This window comes from Neophocaena asiaeorientalis, unplaced genomic scaffold (genome assembly GCF_003031525.2).
Source record: "Neophocaena asiaeorientalis asiaeorientalis breed wild unplaced genomic scaffold, Neophocaena_asiaeorientalis_V1.1 scaffold249, whole genome shotgun sequence".
Taxonomy (NCBI): Eukaryota; Metazoa; Chordata; class Mammalia; order Artiodactyla; family Phocoenidae; genus Neophocaena; species Neophocaena asiaeorientalis.
Window position 1 is genome coordinate 7,870,486 of NW_020172625.1, and position 18,726 is coordinate 7,889,211.

Genomic DNA, 18,726 nt, shown 5'->3' on the forward strand with positions numbered 1-18,726 from the left:
AAAATACATTTTCTTCTCAAGTGTTCATGGAACATTCTCCAGGATAGATCATATCCTGGGTCGCAAATTAAGCCTTTGTAAGTTTAAGAAAATTGAAATAGTATCAAGTATTTTCTCCGACCACAACGCTATAAGACTAGATATCAATTAAGGAAAAAAATGTAAAAAATACAAACACATGGAGGCTAAACAATACACTAGTAAATAACCAAGAGATCACTGAATAAATCAAAGAGGAAATCAAAAAATACCTAGAAACAAATGACAATGAAAACATGACAACCCAAAACCTATGGGATGCAGCAAAAGCAGTTCTGAGAGTGAAGTTTTTAGCAATACAGTCCTACCTCAGGGGAAGAAAACATCTCAAATATTTAACAACCTAACCTTACACCTAAAGCAATTAGAGAAAGAAGAACAAAAAAACCCCCAAAGTTAGCAGAAGGAAAGAAATCATAAAGATCAGATCAGAAATAAATGGAAAAGAAATGAAGGAAACAATAGCAAAGGTCAATAAAACTAAAAGCTGGTTCTTTGAGAAGATAAACAAAACTGATAAACCATTAGTCAGACTCAAGAAAAAAAGGGAGAAGACTCAAATCAACAGGATTAGAAATGAAAAAGCAGGAGTAACAACTGACACTGAAGAAATACAAAAGATCATGAGAGATTACTACAAGCAACTATATGCCAATAAAGTGGACAACCTGGAAGAAATGGACAATTTATTAGAAAAGCACAACTTTCCCAGACAACCAGGAAGAAATAGAAAATAGAAACACACCAATCACAAGCACTGAAATTGCAGCTGTGATTAAAAATCTGCCAACAAAGAAAAGCCCAGGACCAGATGGCTTCACAGGCAAATGCTATCAAACATTTAGAGAAGAGCTAACACCCTTACTTCTCAAACTCTTCCAAAATATAGCAGAGGGAGGAACACTCCAAAACTCATTCTACGAGGCCACCAACACCTGGATACAAAACCCGACAAATATCCCACAAAAAAAGAAAACTACAGGCCAATGTCACTGATGAACTCATATGCAAAAATCCTCAACAAAATACTAGCAAACAGAATCCGGTAGCATATTAAAAGGATCACACACCATGATCAAGTGGGGTTTATCCCAGGAATGCAAGGATTCCTCAATATATGCAAATCAATCAGTGTGATACACCATATTAACAAATTGAAGGAGAAAAACCATATGATAATAGATGCAGAAAAGGTTTTCAACAAAATTCAACACCCATTTATGATAAAAACCCTCCAGAAAGTAGGCATAGAGGGAACTTACCTCAACATAATAAAGGCCATATATGACAAACCCACAGCAAACATCGTTCTCAATGGTGAAAAACTGAAACCATGTCCACTAAGATGAGGAACAATACAAGGTTGCCCACTCTCACCACTATTATTCAACATAGTTGTGGAAGTTTTAGCCACAGCAGTCAGAAAAGAAAAAGAAATAAAAGGAATCCAAATCAGAACAGAAGTAAAACTGTCACTGTTTGCAGATGACATGATACTATCATAGAGAATCCTAAAGATGCCACCAGATAACTCCTAGAGCTAATCAATGAATTTGGTAAAGTAGTAGGATACAAAATTAATGCACAGAAATCTCTTACATTCCTATACACTAATGATGAAAAATCTGAAAGTGAAATCAAGAAAACACTCCCATTTACCATTGCAACAAAAAGAATAAAATACCTACGAATAAATCTACCTAAGGAGACAAAAGACCTGTATGCAGAAAACTATAAGACACTGATGAAAGAAATTAATGATGATACAAACAGATGGAGAGATATACCATGTTCTTAGATTGGAAGAATCAACATTGGGAAAATGATTATACTACCCAAAGGAATCTACAGATTCAATGTAATCCCTATCAAACTACCAGTGGCATTTTTCACAGAACTAGAACAAAAAATTTCACAATTTGTATGGAAACACAAGAGACCCCGAATAGTCAACGCAATCTTGAGAAAGAAAAATGAAGCTGGAGGAATCAGGCTCCCTGACTTCAGACTATACTACAAAGCTACAGTAATCAAGATAGTATGGTACTGGCACAAAAACAGAAATACAGATTAATGGAACAGGACAGAAATCCCAGAGATAAATCCACACGCATATGGTCACCTTATCTCTGATAAAGGAGAATATGCAATGGAGTAAAGACAGCCTCTTCAATAAGTGGTGCTGGGAAAACTGGACAGCTACATGTAAAAGAATGAAATTAGAATACTCCCTAACACCATACACAAAAATAAACTCAAAATGGATTAAAGACCTAAATGTAAGGCCAGAAACTATCAAACATCAGTATCAAAAAAACAACCCAATCCAAAAATGGGCAGAAGACCTAAATAGGCATTTTTCCAAAGAAGATATACAGATTGCCAAGAAACATTTGAAAGGATACTCCACATCATTAATCATTAGAGAAATGCAAATCAAAACTACAATGTGGTATCCCCGCACACCCACTAGAATGGGCATCATCAAAAAATCTACAAACAATAAATGGTGGAGAGGGTGTGGAGAAAAGGGAACCCTCTTGCACTGTTGGTGGGAATGTAAATTGATACAGCCACTGTGGAGAACAGTGTGGAGGTTCCTTAAAAAACTAAAAATAGAACTACCATACGACCCAGCAATCCCACTACTGGGCATATACCCTGAGAAAACCATAATTCAAAAAGAGTCATGTACCACAATGTTCACTGCAGCACTATTTAAAACAGCCAGGACAGGGTAGCAACCTACTTGTCCATCGACAGATGAATGGATAAAGAAGATGTGGCACATATATACAATGGAATATTATCAGCCATAAAAAGAAACGAAATTGAGTTATTTGTACTGAGGTGGATGGACCTAGAGTCTGCCATACAGAGTGAAGTAAGTCAGAAAGAGAAAAACAAATACCATATGCTAACACATATATATGGAACCAAAAAAAAAAAGGTTCTGAAGAACCTAGGGGCAGGACAGAAACAGAGACGCAGATGTAGAGAATGGACTTGAGGACATGGGGAGGGGGAGGGGTAAGATGAGACGAAGTGATGAGTGGCAGTGACTTGTGTACACTACCAGGCGTGGGAGAGATAGGTAGTGGGAAGCAGCCACATAGCACAGGGAGATCAGCTTGTGCTTTGTGACCACCTAGAGGAGTGAGATAGGGAGGGTGGTAGGGAGACGCAAGAGGGAGGGGATATGGGGATATATGTATACGTATAGCTGATCCACTTTGTTATACAGCAGCAGCTAACACATCAGTGTAAAGCAATGATACTCGAATTAATATGTTAAAAAAAATTATCTAGCTTCCCTTATAAGATTCTCCTGCATTCCAATAAATGTTTCAGTGTCTATTTTTTTTCTATAGGGAAGCTGTCATGACTGACTAGTTCATGAAATTAATGCTTTTTGATCAACTTCCTTTTACGTACCTCAGAAATATCACCAACAAAATCCACATAAAACAGGTCAATGGGAGAGTCAGATGCTTTGGGGTTGATCAGGAGGGCATCAAATTCCTTGCCCACTTCAAAGTTTCCAATCTGTCTATCCAGCCCCAGGGCTACAGGATGGAATAAATTAATAAACAGTTAGTATTTTTAGCCATTGGACCATGCAAATATCCCAATTTGCAAGGACAGAATCTGCCAGTGTGTCACTAGAAAAAAATTAGTATCTTAATAGTGAAGCATTCCAATAGGTCGCAAGACTTCGACTTACAGAAGGCAGAGTAAGCACAGGGAAAGCAAAATCTGAAAATAAAAAGAGTTCTCTTCAACACCATGATCGTAATTCTGATGTTGTCTCTGTTTCAGCTCTATCAGTTCCCTTCACAGTCCAACTGGTCTGTGATTTCCATTCACCTCTCTAAGAAACATGATGATGGACATAATATCTTTCTCTTTCTCTCCTATTCTCCTTCCAACATTCCAACTTCTTTCCTTGCCCTTTTTGTTCTATGAAATAGCTGACAAGATCTATTTTTGTGGCAGTGAAATGAACTTCAAGTAAGTAAAAAATAATTATCTTTTTGCATATTTTTCAATGCAGGCATATCCATCCTAAGTTCCTTAGTTTAAATCCTTTGAATAGAAAAAATTCACTTCTGAAAGTAAATAGATTTTCATAACTCAAGAGTCCCAGTGCTTTTGAAAGCAGACTAATTTCTCTGTAACCTTAAAGATTTTCTCGTTGCCAGAGAAGAATGGTTCTCTAAAATAGGGCATAGGTCAATAATGTCTATTGAATTGATCCATCTCCCAGCTAGAATTCCTATTCCATGAATAGTGGATGTCGAGGAAGAACATCTCTCATTTTTATGGTTTAGTTTCAGATGAGGGTAGTTGGTTTTCCTGGTCAATGAAGGTATTGAATTTAAAGCTCCTTAAAGCCAGAATCTGGATAGAGTGTTCCAAATAGAAGCATGCATGAAAGAAAGGTCAACTGGAGTGCAGCATTACTTACTTGAATTTTTACATGTATTTGCTGTATTCTGGCACTATCAGAATACAGTCCTATGTGAAAATATTAGACACCATATTTCTATTAGACAATACCCACTACGTTATATTTCTAGGTATGGATATCCAGAAGTCATTTGGCAATGCTCTAAGCACAGATTTAGAAATCTTGCTTGTTCTTAAATGGTTATTTAAAGGGCAACTCTTTTATTCTCAGAAAAGAAAAATATTTTTTTAGCTAAAGAGTTCTTAAAGAGGTGCAAACATAATTAGAAATGTTAAAAGTGGTTAGGTGACTTCCACTGATGGTGGGGGGAAGAACTGAATGTAAGAGAAAATCACTGGAAATGTTCTCCTCCTTCATCGATTACACTCTACTTCGTTTTTCCCTTGACAAACAGCATGACAAACATGAGTTTTTGATGACTGTATTCAACATAAAACTGTGTGTTTAATAGGCCAGATAACCAGGTTCATTTGCCAGGAATTGATGGTATTATATATATATATAAATTAACTGGACTGTTTGTTAGAACCTGGGGAGTTCAGGTATGAACTAACCAAAAAAAACCACAACTACTGTCAGTGAATTGTAAATTGATCTAAATTCACATTATTTCAGAGAGGCCTAGCTGGGCTGGTAAGCAACTCAAACGCATTTTAGGAAATGCAGTTTTACTGTCTTCGGAGCAAATGTTGGCTCCGTGAAGGTGATTTATGCACATCTTGATCTTGAGAGTGAATGTAAAGCAGGGAAGATGCCAACTTTAAACAGGGATGCATTCATCTCATTCACTCAGACTCTTGTAGAGACACAAGCTGAGAAGAAATTGTATAACAGCGGCCCAGAAAATAGATTTGAAAGCTATACGGTAAGGTAGAAATGATTTGGTAAGCACCCCATGCCGGCCTGGTCGCATACAGGATCCTGATGAAACAACTCACAGAGAGCCTAGAATTAAAAAAGCACTATTTAAATACAAGTCATTTACACCATGAAAATCAGATGGCAGGACAACTGAGATGTGAAAATGGGGGTGGGGTAGGGAGTGTCACACTTGTTTAAAGAACAGAACTTTTAAAACTTGGAACTTTAGAAAATGAAATTATAAGACTGGGGGAAATGCAAAGCGCATGACCTTTGCTTTCTTTCTTGAAATGTTCTTTATGGCATTCATCATAGCCCAGAACATTCAGAGAAGAGCCAGGAAGTTTCTCTTCCCAGGATACCCTGGCCTCCATCATACTTCATTTATAAGATCTAGGGTATATATCATAAATATAAAAATGTTAAAATATATTAAAAATATACACCTGTCTTAAGATCTATGTTTTTCTCACTAACTACCTAAGGTTTCATGATATGTTCACTATCATCCATCCAGATTATACTATAATACTTAAAGTGACAGAAAGCAATACAGTTACCACTTCCTATTTTTTCAGTAAAACTACAGTTACATGTGAGAACTGGGAAAAGGTGATGAACAATATTTGCATATCAACTGTTCTTCTCCATCTTTCTCCTTTGAAAGAGGCTTGGGTAATTAGTGTACTTAAGTAGATAAACAAAATACATAGTCTAAGCCAAGATTTATACAGGAAGATATTGCAGTGGAAGGCGGTGGGTAACAGCCTGCACTCTCACATCAGATTTTCTGGATTCAAATCATGGCACACTGCAGCTTGACAGGTGTGTAAGCCTCACTCAGGTACCTTGTTGGTAAAATGGAATTAATAGTGGTTCTGAGGATTAAATAACAGCATCCATAAAGCATGTTGCATAGTGCCTATCACATGGTAAGGGCCCAATAAGTCTTGACCATTATTATTATTATTACTACTTAGGCCCATAGAGAGCATGTTACTTGACTCAGTGGAAAAAAACTGATTATTTTAAAGAACTCGTATGCATGTGACCAATGCAAGTATCCATTAAAACAATTAATATGATAATTGCATACTGAACATCTCTTCTGCCAAAAACAGGGAACTTGCTTAAAGAATGATGCCTCCACCACATGCTTGAACATGTACTTGCTAAGTTTTGGTTATATTATATGAGATGCAACAGTCATGAATATGGGGGTGCCTGCTGATGCCACTATCACGAGCCTTCACACTGCAGCAAAGGACACATTGGCATGGTTGTATGTACATGGTATGAGAAATAAAATGCTCATTACCTTGGCTGCCTCCAAGAGTAGCTAGTCTGAAGACCTCTTTGAGGGTGAGGCTTTTCGCATTTATCTTATTAACAGAAAGCACGTTGGAAACCATCACTGCTCTTCTGATTGCATCAAGCATGGAAGATGAATAACCACCAGCCACATCTGTGGTAGATAAAATAAAGCCAAAACAGTAACTTTATGAGATAAATGGAATGTTAGGTATATAGGATTTTTCCTGTTTTTAATGACAGATATTCACTCTTCAATATACTTCAAAGAAAAGATCTTATCTATAAACACAGAATAGACACAGACTAACATTTAAAGGAGTTCAAAACCTGCAGTTAGTATCAAATGTATACTTCTATTAGTTTTCTAGGGCTGCTGCAACAAATTACCACAGATGTGGTAGTTTAAAACAGCAGAAATTCATTCTCACACAGTTTTGGAAGGCAGAAGTCTTAAGTGTTGGCAGGGCCACCAACCCTACAAAGGCTCTAGGGAAGAATCTTTTCTAGTTTCGTCCAGTTTCTCGCAGCTCCTGGCGTTCCTCGGCTTGTGGCAGTATAACTCCAATGTCTGCCTCCATCTTCAAATGGCCTTCTTCCCTCTGTGTCTTTATGTACCTCTCATTGTCTGTCTCTTATAAGGACATTCGTTACTGGATTCACCTTAATTCAGAATGACTTCATCTTGAGATCCTTACCTTAATAACATCTGCAAAGACCTTTATTCCAAATAAGGCTACATTTACATGTTTGTGTTAGACATCTCTTTTTGGGGGAGGTGGTAGGGTGAGCACAGTTCAACCCAGTACAATGCCCAAATGTTTAATAAAGCTAAGAGAAAAAACATCTCGAAATATTCCCTAAACTCAAGTAAATAAAAATAATGTAAAATAATCTCACAGCTCTATGCTCTAAAAATGTGACCTATTTTAATTCTGATGAGAACTTTGAGAATTAAAAAGCTACTTTACGGGCTTCCCTGGTGGCGCAGTGGTTGAGAGTCCTCCTGCCAGTGCAGGGGACACGGGTTCGTGCCCCGGTGCAGGAGGATCCCGCGTGCCGCGGAGCGGCTGGGCCCATGCGCCATGGCCTCTGAGCCTGCGCGTCCGGAGCCTGTGCTCCGCAACGGGAGAGGCCACAGCAGTGAGAGGCCCGCGTACCGCAAAAAAAAAAAAAAAAAGCTACTTTACATTTTTTTCAGGGAGAGCTTTTAGAATGACCTATATATTCTGGAAAATTGGTGTAATAAATGAGCAATGCTGATATAGACAGCTTTATATTTGTCCCTGGCATCATTAGATGAGGAATGAGATCTTTATAGTGATTTAAATAAGTCCCTAATCATAATTAAATTGAAATACTACCTTTGACAAGAATGAATATAGAAGTTATTTAATGAGTTTGTATAAATGTCAAGTAAGTTTACATGTTTTATTAGAGGAAAAGTACATCTATAGCTTATAAAATACACTTTATATTTCAAGGGTTCCTTCTGTCATGTCTAGGAAGACATATGTAATTGTTAGTGCCTATATATATTGCAAAGATAAAAAATAATAGCCTATTAAATAATAATCCTAGATTGCAGTTTAATTTTATGTTCAACTGCCTTACATGTCTTTAGATAAACTTGTATGATTTTTTAAAAATACTTTTCTTTAGCCAGAATAGTATTGCCAGAAGATCATCCAGTTCCTTGACAACTTTTACTCATCGACTTAGCTGGTCCACTTTAATATACAGTAACCATCAATTAGCCTTTCATTTTATCATAGCATCAAACTAAGAAAACAAATGCAATTTGGGAATAATGCACATTAAGCTTTGAAATACTTTGTCTACTGATTCTTTATTACCAGAACAAAGAAAATGTTCAGTCTAAAAGCAGAATAAAATGCTATCACTGCATGGTATGGAAATATGTAAAGATTGAATATATATTTCAAAATATGTGGGTGAAGAGTGGAAGGAAACAGAAAAACAAAAGCAATGCTCTTAGGATGGTGTGAACATGGAAGATTTAAATACTTGCAGTTATAAAAACAGGTTTTATAAAATATGACAGAAAGTAGTCTTTTCCTCAGTATCTAACCAGAACTATCCATTTACAAAGAATAAGGATAGATTAGGAAATAATGCTATGTAATTTCTTGAGAAAATTTTGAGAGCCATCTTATGTTGCTGACTTATAAGATGACTTAATCATCCTTTATTCTTCTGGATGTTGTTAATGAAGTAGCTTCCAACATGGAACAATACTGGGCAGATGAAAGAATGAACCCCGGACCACAGAAACGATGATATTTATTCAGAACCATATGTGTAAGAGTCAAGCTTTTCTTCGAAGAATTTCCAGCATGATACTAACTTCCCGATCCCTGCCCTGCCCAGTGAGCTAAGCCCGGGAGGCTTCTTCTTTCCTCCACAGCACATGTAATGTAGGTAGAATCCGCGCTTTATCTGTAACAAGAGGCAGAGTGATAGGCTGGAAAAAGAAACGGTGAACTTCCACATTTTACCGACCTGGTTTTAAACTGTGGATTTGGACTGGTTTTTGCTTTGTTGACCTTTGATTCTTACTCAGTACTTATGACCCTCAATTTTCTCAGAAAATAGAAATAACATCATTTATCTTAACAGTTGCTGAGAAAATCCAGTTAAATAATATAAGTGCTGGGGAATGAGGACCAAAGGGTAGAGACTGCATGGGAGAATGGTGGAGGGAAGAAAATGGGTGCTTTTTCTCAGAAAATCTGTTCCCTAACCCCATGCCACCTCTACTATCATGAAAAAGAGTGGAACTATCACTTCCTTGCCAGAGTCAAAATAAGGATATTATTTATTACAAGAAGAAGCTAAGAAAACTGTATAAGAGTAAAATCTTGAGCAAGAGGGCAATAGAAAAATAAAAGGAAGTAATTTTACATGTGTGTGTTCATCTTATGCATTCATCCATTTACTGACAGATTTACTAAGCACCTTCTTTGTGCCTGATTTATTTAAGCACTCATAAATGAAAGTTACAGGTTCCACATGAGCTTACTATCTAGTGGAGGAGAAGGAAAAGAGACATAAACAAACAAATATTCACTATAAACTGTGTTCAGTTAGTGATAAAGAAAATGGAGGTAGAAAGCCCATTTATTTACTTATTGTCAAATAGGTAAATAAACAAATTTTATTAGAGTAATTATTTTTTCTTCAACATCTTTATTGGAGTATAACTGCTATACAATGTTATATTAGTTTCTGCTGTACAACAAAGTAAATCAGCTATATGCACACACATATCCCCATATCCCCTCCCTCTTAAGCCTCCCTCCTACCCTCCTTATCCCACTTCTCTAGTTGGTCACAAAGCACCGAGCTGATCTCCCTGTGCTATGCAGTTGCTTCCCACTAGCTATCTATTTTACACTTGGTAGTGTATATATATCAATGCTACTCTCTCACTTTGTCACAGCTTACCCTTCCCCCCATGTCCTCAAGTCCATTCTCTACATCTGCGTCTTTATTCCTGTCCTGCCCCTAGGTTCTTCAGGACCATTTTTTTTTTTAGATTTCATATATATGTGTTAGCATACGGTATTTGTTTTTCACTTTCTGACTTACTTCACACTGTATGACAGACTCTAGGTCCATCCACCTCACTACAAATAACTCAATTTCTTTTCTTTTTATAGCTGAGTAATATTCCATTGTATATATGTGCCACATCTTCTTTATCCATTCATCTGTCAACAGACACTTAGGTTGCTTCCATGTCCTGGCTATTGTAAATAGTGCTGCAATGAACATTGTGGTACATGGCTCTTTTTGAATTATGGTTTTCTCAGGGTATAGGCCCAATAGTGGGATTGCTGGGTTATATGGTAGTTCTATTTTTAATTTTTTAAGGACCCCCTCATACTGTTCTCCATAGTGGCTGAATCAATTTACATTCCCACCAACAGTGCAAGAGGGTTCCCTTTTCTCCACACCCTCTCCAGCATTTACTGTTTGTAGATTTTTTGATGATGACCATTCTGACTGGTGTGAGGTGATACCTCATTGTGGTTTTGATTTGCATTTCTTTAATGAGTAGTGATGTTGAGCATCCTTTCATGTGTTTGTTGGCAATCTGTACATCTTCTTTGGAGAAATGTCTACTTAGGTCTTGTGCCCGTTTTTGGATTGAGTTGTTTGGGTTTTTTTTTTGATATTGAGCTGCATGAGCTGCTTGTATATTTTGGAGATTAATCCCTTGTCAGTTGCTTCGTTTGCAAAAATTTTCTTCCATTCTGAGGGTTGCCTTTTCATCCTGTTTATGGTTCCCTTTGCTGTACAAAAGCTTTTAAGTTTCCTTCGTCCCATTTGTTTGTTTTTGTTTTTATTTCCATTACTCTAGGAAGTGGGTCAAAAAGGATCTTGCTTTGATTTATGTCATAGCGTGTTCTGCCTGTGTTTTCCTCTAAGAGTTTTATACTTTCTGGCCTTACATTTAGGTCTTTAATCCATTTTGAGTTTATTTTTGTGTATAGTGTTAGGAAGTATTCTAATCTCCTTCTTTTACATGTATCGGTCCACTTTTCCCAGCACCACTTATTGAAGAGACCGTCTTTTCTCCATTGTATATTCTTGCCTTCCATATCAAAGATAAGGTGACCACATGTGTGTGGATTTATCTTTCTATCGTGTTCCATTCATCTATATTTCTGTTTTTGTGCCAGTACCATGCTGTCTTGATTACTGTAGCTTTCTAGTATAGTCTGAAGACGGGGAGCCTGATTTCTCCAGCTCTGATTTGTTTCTCAAGATTGCTTTGGCTATTTGGGTATTTTGTGTTTCCATACAAATTGTGAAATTTTTTATTCTAGTTCTGTGAAAAATGCCATTGGTAATTTGATAGGGATTGCACTGAATCTGTAGATTGCTTTGGGTAGTAGAGTCATTTTCACAATATTGATTCTTGCAATCCAAGAACTTGGTATATCTCTCCATCTGTTTGAATCATCTTTAATTTCTTTCATCAGTGTCTTACAGTTTTCTGTATGCAGGTCTTTTGTCTGCCTAGGTAGGTTTATTTCAAGGTATTTTATTCTTTTTGTTGCAATAGTAAATGGGAGTGTATTCTTAATTTCCTTTTCAGAGTTTTCATCATTAGTGTATAGGAATGCAAGAGATTTCTGTGCATTAATTTTGTATCCTGCTACTTTACCAAATTCATTGATTAGCTCTAGTAGTTTTCTGGTAGCCTCTTTAGGATTCTCTATGTATAGTATCATGTCATCTGCAAACAGTGACAGCTTTACTTCTTCTTTTCTGATTTGGATTCCTTTTATTTCTTTTTCTTCTCTGATTGCTGTGGCTAAAACTTCCACAACTATGTTGAATAATAGTGGTGAGAGTGGGCAACCTTGTCTTGTTTCTGATCTTAGTGGAAATGGTTTCAGTTTTTCACCATTGAGGACGATGTTTGCTGTGGGTTTGTCATATATGGCCTTTATTATGTTGAGGAAAGTTCCCTCTCTGTCTACTTTTTGGAGGGTTTTTATCATAAATGGGTGTTGAATTTTGCTGAAAGCTTTCTCTGCATCTATTGAGATGATCATATGGTTTTTCTCCTTAAATTTGTTAATATGGTGTATCACGTTGATTGATTTGTGTATATTGAAGAATCCTAGCAATTCTGGGATAAACCCCACTTGATCATGGTGTATGATTCTTTTAATGTGCTGCTGGATTCTGTTTGCTAATATTTTGTTGAGGATTTTTGCATCTATGTTCATCAGTGATACTGGCCTGTAGTTTTCTTTCTTTGTGACTTCTTTGTCTGGTGTTGGTATCAGGGTGATGGTGGCCTCGTAGAATGAGTTTGGTAGTGTTCCTCCTTCTGGCATATTTTGGAAGAGTTTGAGAAGGATAGGTGTTGGCTCTTCTCTAAATGTTTGATAGAATCTGCCTGTGAAGCCATCTGGTCCTGGGCTTTTGTTTGTTGGAAGATTTTTAATCACAGTTTCAATTTTAGTGCTTGTGATTGGTCTGTTTATATTTTCTATTTCTTCCTGGTTCAGTCTCCAAAAGTTGTGCTTTTCTAAGAAATTATCCATTTCCTCCAGGTTGTCCATTTTATTGGTGTATAGTTCCTTGTAGTAATCTCTCATGATCCTTTGTATTTCTGCAGTGTCAGGTGTTACTTCTGCTTTTTTATTTCTAGTTTGTTGATTTGAGTCTTCTCCCTTTTTTTCTTGGTGAGTATGACTAATGGCTTATCAAATTTGTTTATCTTCTCAAAGAACCAGCTTTTAATTTTATTGATTTCGCTATTGTTTCCTTCTTTTTCGTTTCTGATATGATCTTTATGATTTTTTTCCTTCTGCTAACTTTGGGTTTTCTTTTGTTCTTCTTTCTCTAATTGCTTTAGGTGTAAGGTTAGGTTGTCTGAGATATTTCTTGTCTCTTAAGGTAGGGATATATTGCTAAAAACTTCCCTCTTAGAACTGCTTTTGCTGCATCCCACAGGTTTTGGGTCATCGTGTTTTCATTGTCATTTGTTTCTAGTTTTTTTTTTAATTTCCTCTTTGGTTTATTCAGTGATCACTTGGTTATTTACTAGTGTAGTATTTAGCCTCCAGTGTTTGTATTTTTTACAGATTTTTTCCTATAATTGACTTCTTTTTTGTTTCTGATATGATCTTTATGATTTTTTTCCTTCTGCTAACTTTGGGTTTTCTTTTGTTCTTCTTTCTCTAATTGCTTTAGGTGTAAGGTTAGGTTGTCTGAGATATTTCTTGTCTCTTAAGGTAGGGATATATTGCTAAAAACTTCCCTCTTAGAACTGCTTTTGCTGCATCCCACAGGTTTTGGGTCATCGTGTTTTCATTGTCATTTGTTTCTAGTTTTTTTTTTAATTTCCTCTTTGGTTTATTCAGTGATCACTTGGTTATTTACTAGTGTAGTATTTAGCCTCCAGTGTTTGTATTTTTTACAGATTTTTTCCTATAATTGATATCTAATCTCGTAGCATTGTGGTCAGAAAAGATACTTGATACGATTTCAATTTTCTTAAATTTACCAAGGCTAGATTTGCGACCCAGGATATGATCCATCCTGGAGAATGTTCCATGAGCACTTGAGAAGAAAGTGTATTCTGTTGTTTTTGGATGGAATGTCCTATAAATGTCAATTAAGTCCATCTTGTTTAATGTATCAATAAAAGCTTGTGTTTATTTATTTTCATCTTGGATGATCTGTTCATTGGTGACCGTGGGGTGTTAAAGTCCCCAACTATGTTTGTGTTACTGTCAATTTCCCCTTTTATGGCTGTTAGCATTTGCCTTAAGTATTGAGGTGCTCCTATGTTGGGTGCATAAATATTTACAATTGTTATATCTTCTTCTTGGATTGATCTTTTGATCATTATATAGTGTTTTTGTCTCTTTTAATAGTCTTTATTTTGAAGTCTTTTTTGTCTGATAAGAGAATTGCTACTTCAGTTTTCTTTTGATTTCCATTTGCATGGAATATCTTTTTCCATCCCCTCATTTCCAGTGCGTATGTGTCCCTAGGTCTGAAGTGGGGCTCTTTTATACAGCATATCTATGGGTCTTGTTTTGGTATCCATTCAGCGGTCTGTGTCTTCTGGTTGGAGCATTTAATCCATTTACATTTAAGGTAATTATCAATATATATGTTCCTATTACCACTTTCTTAATTGTTTTTGTTTTTTGTTTGTTTGGGGTTTTTTTGCGGTATGCGGGCCTCTCACTGTTGTGGCCTCTCCCGTTGCGGATCACAGGATCCAGATGCGCAGGCTCAGCGGCCATGGCTCATGGGCCCAGCCGCTCCACAGCATGTGGGATCTTCCCAGACTGGGGCACAAACCCATGTCCCCTGCATTGGCAGGCAGACTCTCAGCCACTGCGCCACCAGGGAAGCCCTTGGGTTTGTTTTTGTAGGTCTTTTCCTTCTCTTGTGTTTCCTGCCTAGAAAAGTTCCTTTAGCATTTGTTGTAAAACTGGTTTGGTGGTGCTAAATTCTCTTAGCTTTTGCTTGTCTGTAAAGCTTTTAATTTCTCCATCAAATCTGAATGAGATCCTTTCTGGGGAATATTGGTTGTAGGTTTTCCCCTTTCATCACTTTAAATATGTCCTACCACTCCCTTCTGGCTTGCAGAGTTTCTGCTGAAAAATCAGCTGTTAGGCTTATGGGATTCCCTTGTATATTATTTTTTGCTTTTCCCTTGCTGCTTTTAATATTTTTTTCTTTGTATTTAATTTTTGATAGTTTGATTAATATGTGTCTTGGCATGTTTCTCCTTGGATTTATCCTGTATGGGACTCTCTGCACTTCCTGGAGTTGACTATTTCTTTTCCCATATTAGGGAAGTTTTCAACTATAATCTTTTCATATATTTTCTCAGTCCCTTTCTTTTTCTCCTCTTTTTCTGGGACCCATAGAATTCAAATTTTGGTGCATTTAGTGTTGTCCCAGACGTCTCTGAGACTGTCCACAATTCTTTTCATTCTTTTTTCTTTATTCTGCCCTGCAGTAGTTATTTCCACTCTTTTACCTTCCGGGTCACTTATCCGTTTCTCTTCCTCAGTTATTCTGCTATTGATTCCTTCTAGAGAATTTTTAATTTCATTTATTGTGTTGTTCATCACAACACAATGTTTGTTTGTTCTTTAGTTCATCTAGGTTCTTAAACGTTTCTTGTATTTTCTCCATTCTATTTGCAAGATTTTGGATCATCTTCACTATCATTACTCTGAATTCTTTTTCAGGTAGACTGCCTGTTTCCTCTTCATTTGTTTGGTCTGGTGGGTTTCTGCTTTGCTTCTTCATCTTCTGCGTATTCCTCTGTCTTCTCATTTTGCTTAACTGTGTTTGGGGTCTCCTTTTTGCTGGCTGCAGGTAGTAGTTCCTGGTTTTTTGGTGTCTGCCCCCAGTTGGTAAGGTTGGTTCTGTTGGTTGTGTATGCTTCCTGGTGGAGGGGACTGGTGCCTGTGTTCCAGTCGATGAGGCTCGATCTTGTCTTTCTAGTGGGCAGGACTGCGTCTGGTCGTGTGTTTTGGGGTGTCTGTGACCTTATTATGATTTTAGGCAACCTCTATGCTAATGGGTGGCATTGTGTTCTTACTAGTTGTTTTGCGTGGAGTGTCCAGCACTGGAGCTTGCTAGTTGTTGAGTGGAGCTGGGTCTTAACATTGAGACGGAGCTCTGGGAGAGCTCTTGTCAATTGATATTACATGGAGCTGTGAGGCCTCTGGTGGTCCAGTGTGCTGAACTCAGCTCTCCCACCTCAGAGGCCCAGGCCTGATATCTGGCTGGAGCACCATGACCCTGTTAGGCACACGGCTCAGAAGAAAAGTGAGAAGAGAGAGAGAGAGAGAGAGAGGAGAAGAAAAGAAAAGAAAAGAAAGTTATTAAAATAAAAATATATTAAAATTTAAGAAGTTTTAACGTTATAAAAAAGAGCAACCAAACCAATAAACAAATCCACCAATGATAACAAGCACTAAAAATTATACTAAGATAAACATAAAAATCAGAAATTAGTCTGACTCATACAGCAAACCCCAAGTCTCCAGTTGCTCCCAAAGTCCACCGCCTCAGTTTTGGGATGATTTGTTGTCTATTCTGGCATTGCTCAGGTGTAGGGTACATCAAGTTGACTGTGGAGATTTAATCTGCTGCTCCTGAGGCTTCTGGGAGAGATCTCCCTTTCTCTTGTTTGTTTGCACAGCTCCTGAGGTTCAGGTTTGGATTTGGACCCGCGTCTGCCTGTACGTCACCCTCTGGCGTCTGTTCTTCACCCAGACAGGAGGGGGTTAAAGGAGCGGCTCATTGGGGGGCTCTGGCTCACTCAGGCCGGGGGGAGGGAGGGGTATGGAATGTGGGGCGAGCTTGTGGTGGCAGAAGCCAGCATGACGTTGCACCAGCCTGAGGCGCACTGTGCATTCTCCTGGGGAAGTTGTCCCTGGATCACAGGAACCTGGCAGTGGCAGGTTGCACCAACTCCCAGGAGGGGAGGTGTGGACAGTGACCTGTGCTTGCACACAGGATTCCTGGTGTCTGCAGCAGCAGCCTTAGCATTTCATGCCCATCACTGGTGTCCGTGCTGATAGCCGCAGCTTGCACCCATCTCTGGAGCTCATTTAGGGGGTGCTCTGCCTTCTGTGGGCAGACAGGGAAGGAATCCCCTCTCCTTACACACCCTAAAACAATGGTCTCTTGCCTCTTAGGCAGGTCCAGACATTTTCCCCAACTCCCTCCCAGCTTGCTGTGTCGCACTAGCACTCTCAGGCTGTGTTCACACAGCCAACCCCAGTCCTCTCCCTGGGGTCTGACCTCCAAAGCCCAAGCCCCACCAGCCCCGGCGGGTGAGCAGACAAGCCCTCATGCTGGTGAGTGCCAGTCGGCATGGATCCTCTGTGCGGGAATCTCTCCGCTTTGCCCTCTGCACCCCTGTTGCTGCGCTCTCCTCCGTGGCTCCAAAGCTTCCCCCTGCCCAACCCCCCCATCTCCTCCAGTGAAGGGGCTTCCTAGTGTGTGGAAGCTCTTCCTCCTTCACAGTTCCCTCCCAGAGGTGCAGGTCCTGTCCCTATTCTTTTGTCTCTGGTTTTTCTTTTTTTTTTTGCCCTACCCAGGTACATGGGGATTTTCTTGCCTTTTGGGAAGTCTGAGGTCTTCTGCCAGCATTCAGTAGGTGCTCTGTAGGAGTTGTTCCACATGTAGGTGTATTTTTGATGTATTTGTGGGGAGGAAACTGATCTCCACGTCTTACTCCTCCACCATCTTGAATGTTCTCCAGAAAGCCCATTTAGACAGGATAGTCAGAGAAAACCTTGTTAAGTCAATGACATTTAAACCTGGACAAAAACGAGAACTCAGCCATGTTTAGAGAGACGTAAAGGGTATTCCAGGCTGAGGAACAGAAGGCACAAAGATCTTTTGACAGAAGGGAGTGTGATTCATAGAGGGGATTAAAAGATAGCACTGTAGGGAGGAGAGAGTAGTGCGAGGTGAGGCTGGGAGATGGAGAGGTGTCACAGCATGCAGAACTTTGTGGCCTTGTAAAGAGGTTTGCATATTCAAAATCCCACTGAAGGTGGTAATCAGGAGGGAGTGAAATGGTCATATTTTCATTGCGATACTTTTTTTTTTTTGCTGTACGCGGGCCTCTCAATGTTGTGGCCTCTCCTGTTGCAGAGCACAGGCTCTGGACGTGCAGGCTCAGCGGCCATGGCTCACGGGCCCAGCCGCTCCACAGCATGTGGGATCCTCCCAGACCGGGGCACGAACCCGTGTCCCCCACATCGGCAGGCGGACTCTCAACCACTACGCCACCAGGGAAGCCCTCATTGCGATACTTTTGAAGAGAGGAGACTGTATTAGAAGGCCCCAGGATGAATATGAGACTGATTAGGAACCTAATGCAGGAGTTCAGGCAGCTTGCATCAGGTGGTGGTAGCTGATATGGGAAAAGAGGATGGATTCAGGAGATATTAAGAAGTCATGAGGCTGGATATTGTACTGGCTTAAACATGGGGAAGAGGTGAGGGAGAAGGTCCCCAAAACAATGCCCAAGGTTTTACTTTGAGAAATTGAATTCTCTGAGAAGGAGAGGCATTTAAGAGAACCAGGCTTAAATGTGTTTGAGGGTATAATGAAGTTTGCGGATTCTATGAGGAGGGGTCAAAGATAAAGGAGAAAGTAAGCAATTGAAAATACAGGTTTGGAATTCAAAGAGGAGTCTGGGCTGGATATAAAAATCTGAGTCATCTGCATATATGTAATCATGTAAAGCCATGATTGTAGATGATAACTCCTAAGAAGAAAGTGAAAAGAGGAGAGAGCCTAGGACTGAGCCTTGAGGAAAGCTTTTGAATAGCCAGGAAGAGAAGGGACCTTTAGCAAAGATGAAGAAGGGCAGGCAAGAGAGGAAGAAGAGAACCTAAAACAGTGTGGTTTCACTGAATCCAAGGTAAGATTGTTGGGACAAGGAGAAGTCCAGTGTGTTAAGGACAGACTGGTGTCCTTTGGAGTTGGCAGCAAAAGAG

General features: G+C 38.9%; 1 protein-coding gene and 1 long non-coding RNA gene across 4 annotated transcripts in view; one reads left to right on the forward strand and one right to left on the reverse strand.

Moving 5' to 3' along the window:
* LOC112395610 (uncharacterized) overlaps positions 1-18,726 on the forward strand; it is a 130,866-nt gene that overhangs the window by 84,445 nt on the left and 27,695 nt on the right. The gene's annotated exons all lie outside the window — the stretch shown is intronic.
* The window catches only part of GDA (guanine deaminase), a 130,111-nt gene that overhangs the window by 8,672 nt on the left and 102,713 nt on the right, over positions 1-18,726 (reverse strand). For both annotated transcript variants that reach the window (XM_024738919.1, XM_024738920.1), the window contains exons 11-12: positions 6,690-6,836; positions 3,475-3,605 (exon numbers count right to left, since the gene is read on the reverse strand). In XM_024738919.1, the coding sequence (XP_024594687.1) occupies positions 3,475-3,605; positions 6,690-6,836 (278 nt within the window). The remainder of the gene's footprint in view (positions 1-3,474; positions 3,606-6,689; positions 6,837-18,726) is intronic.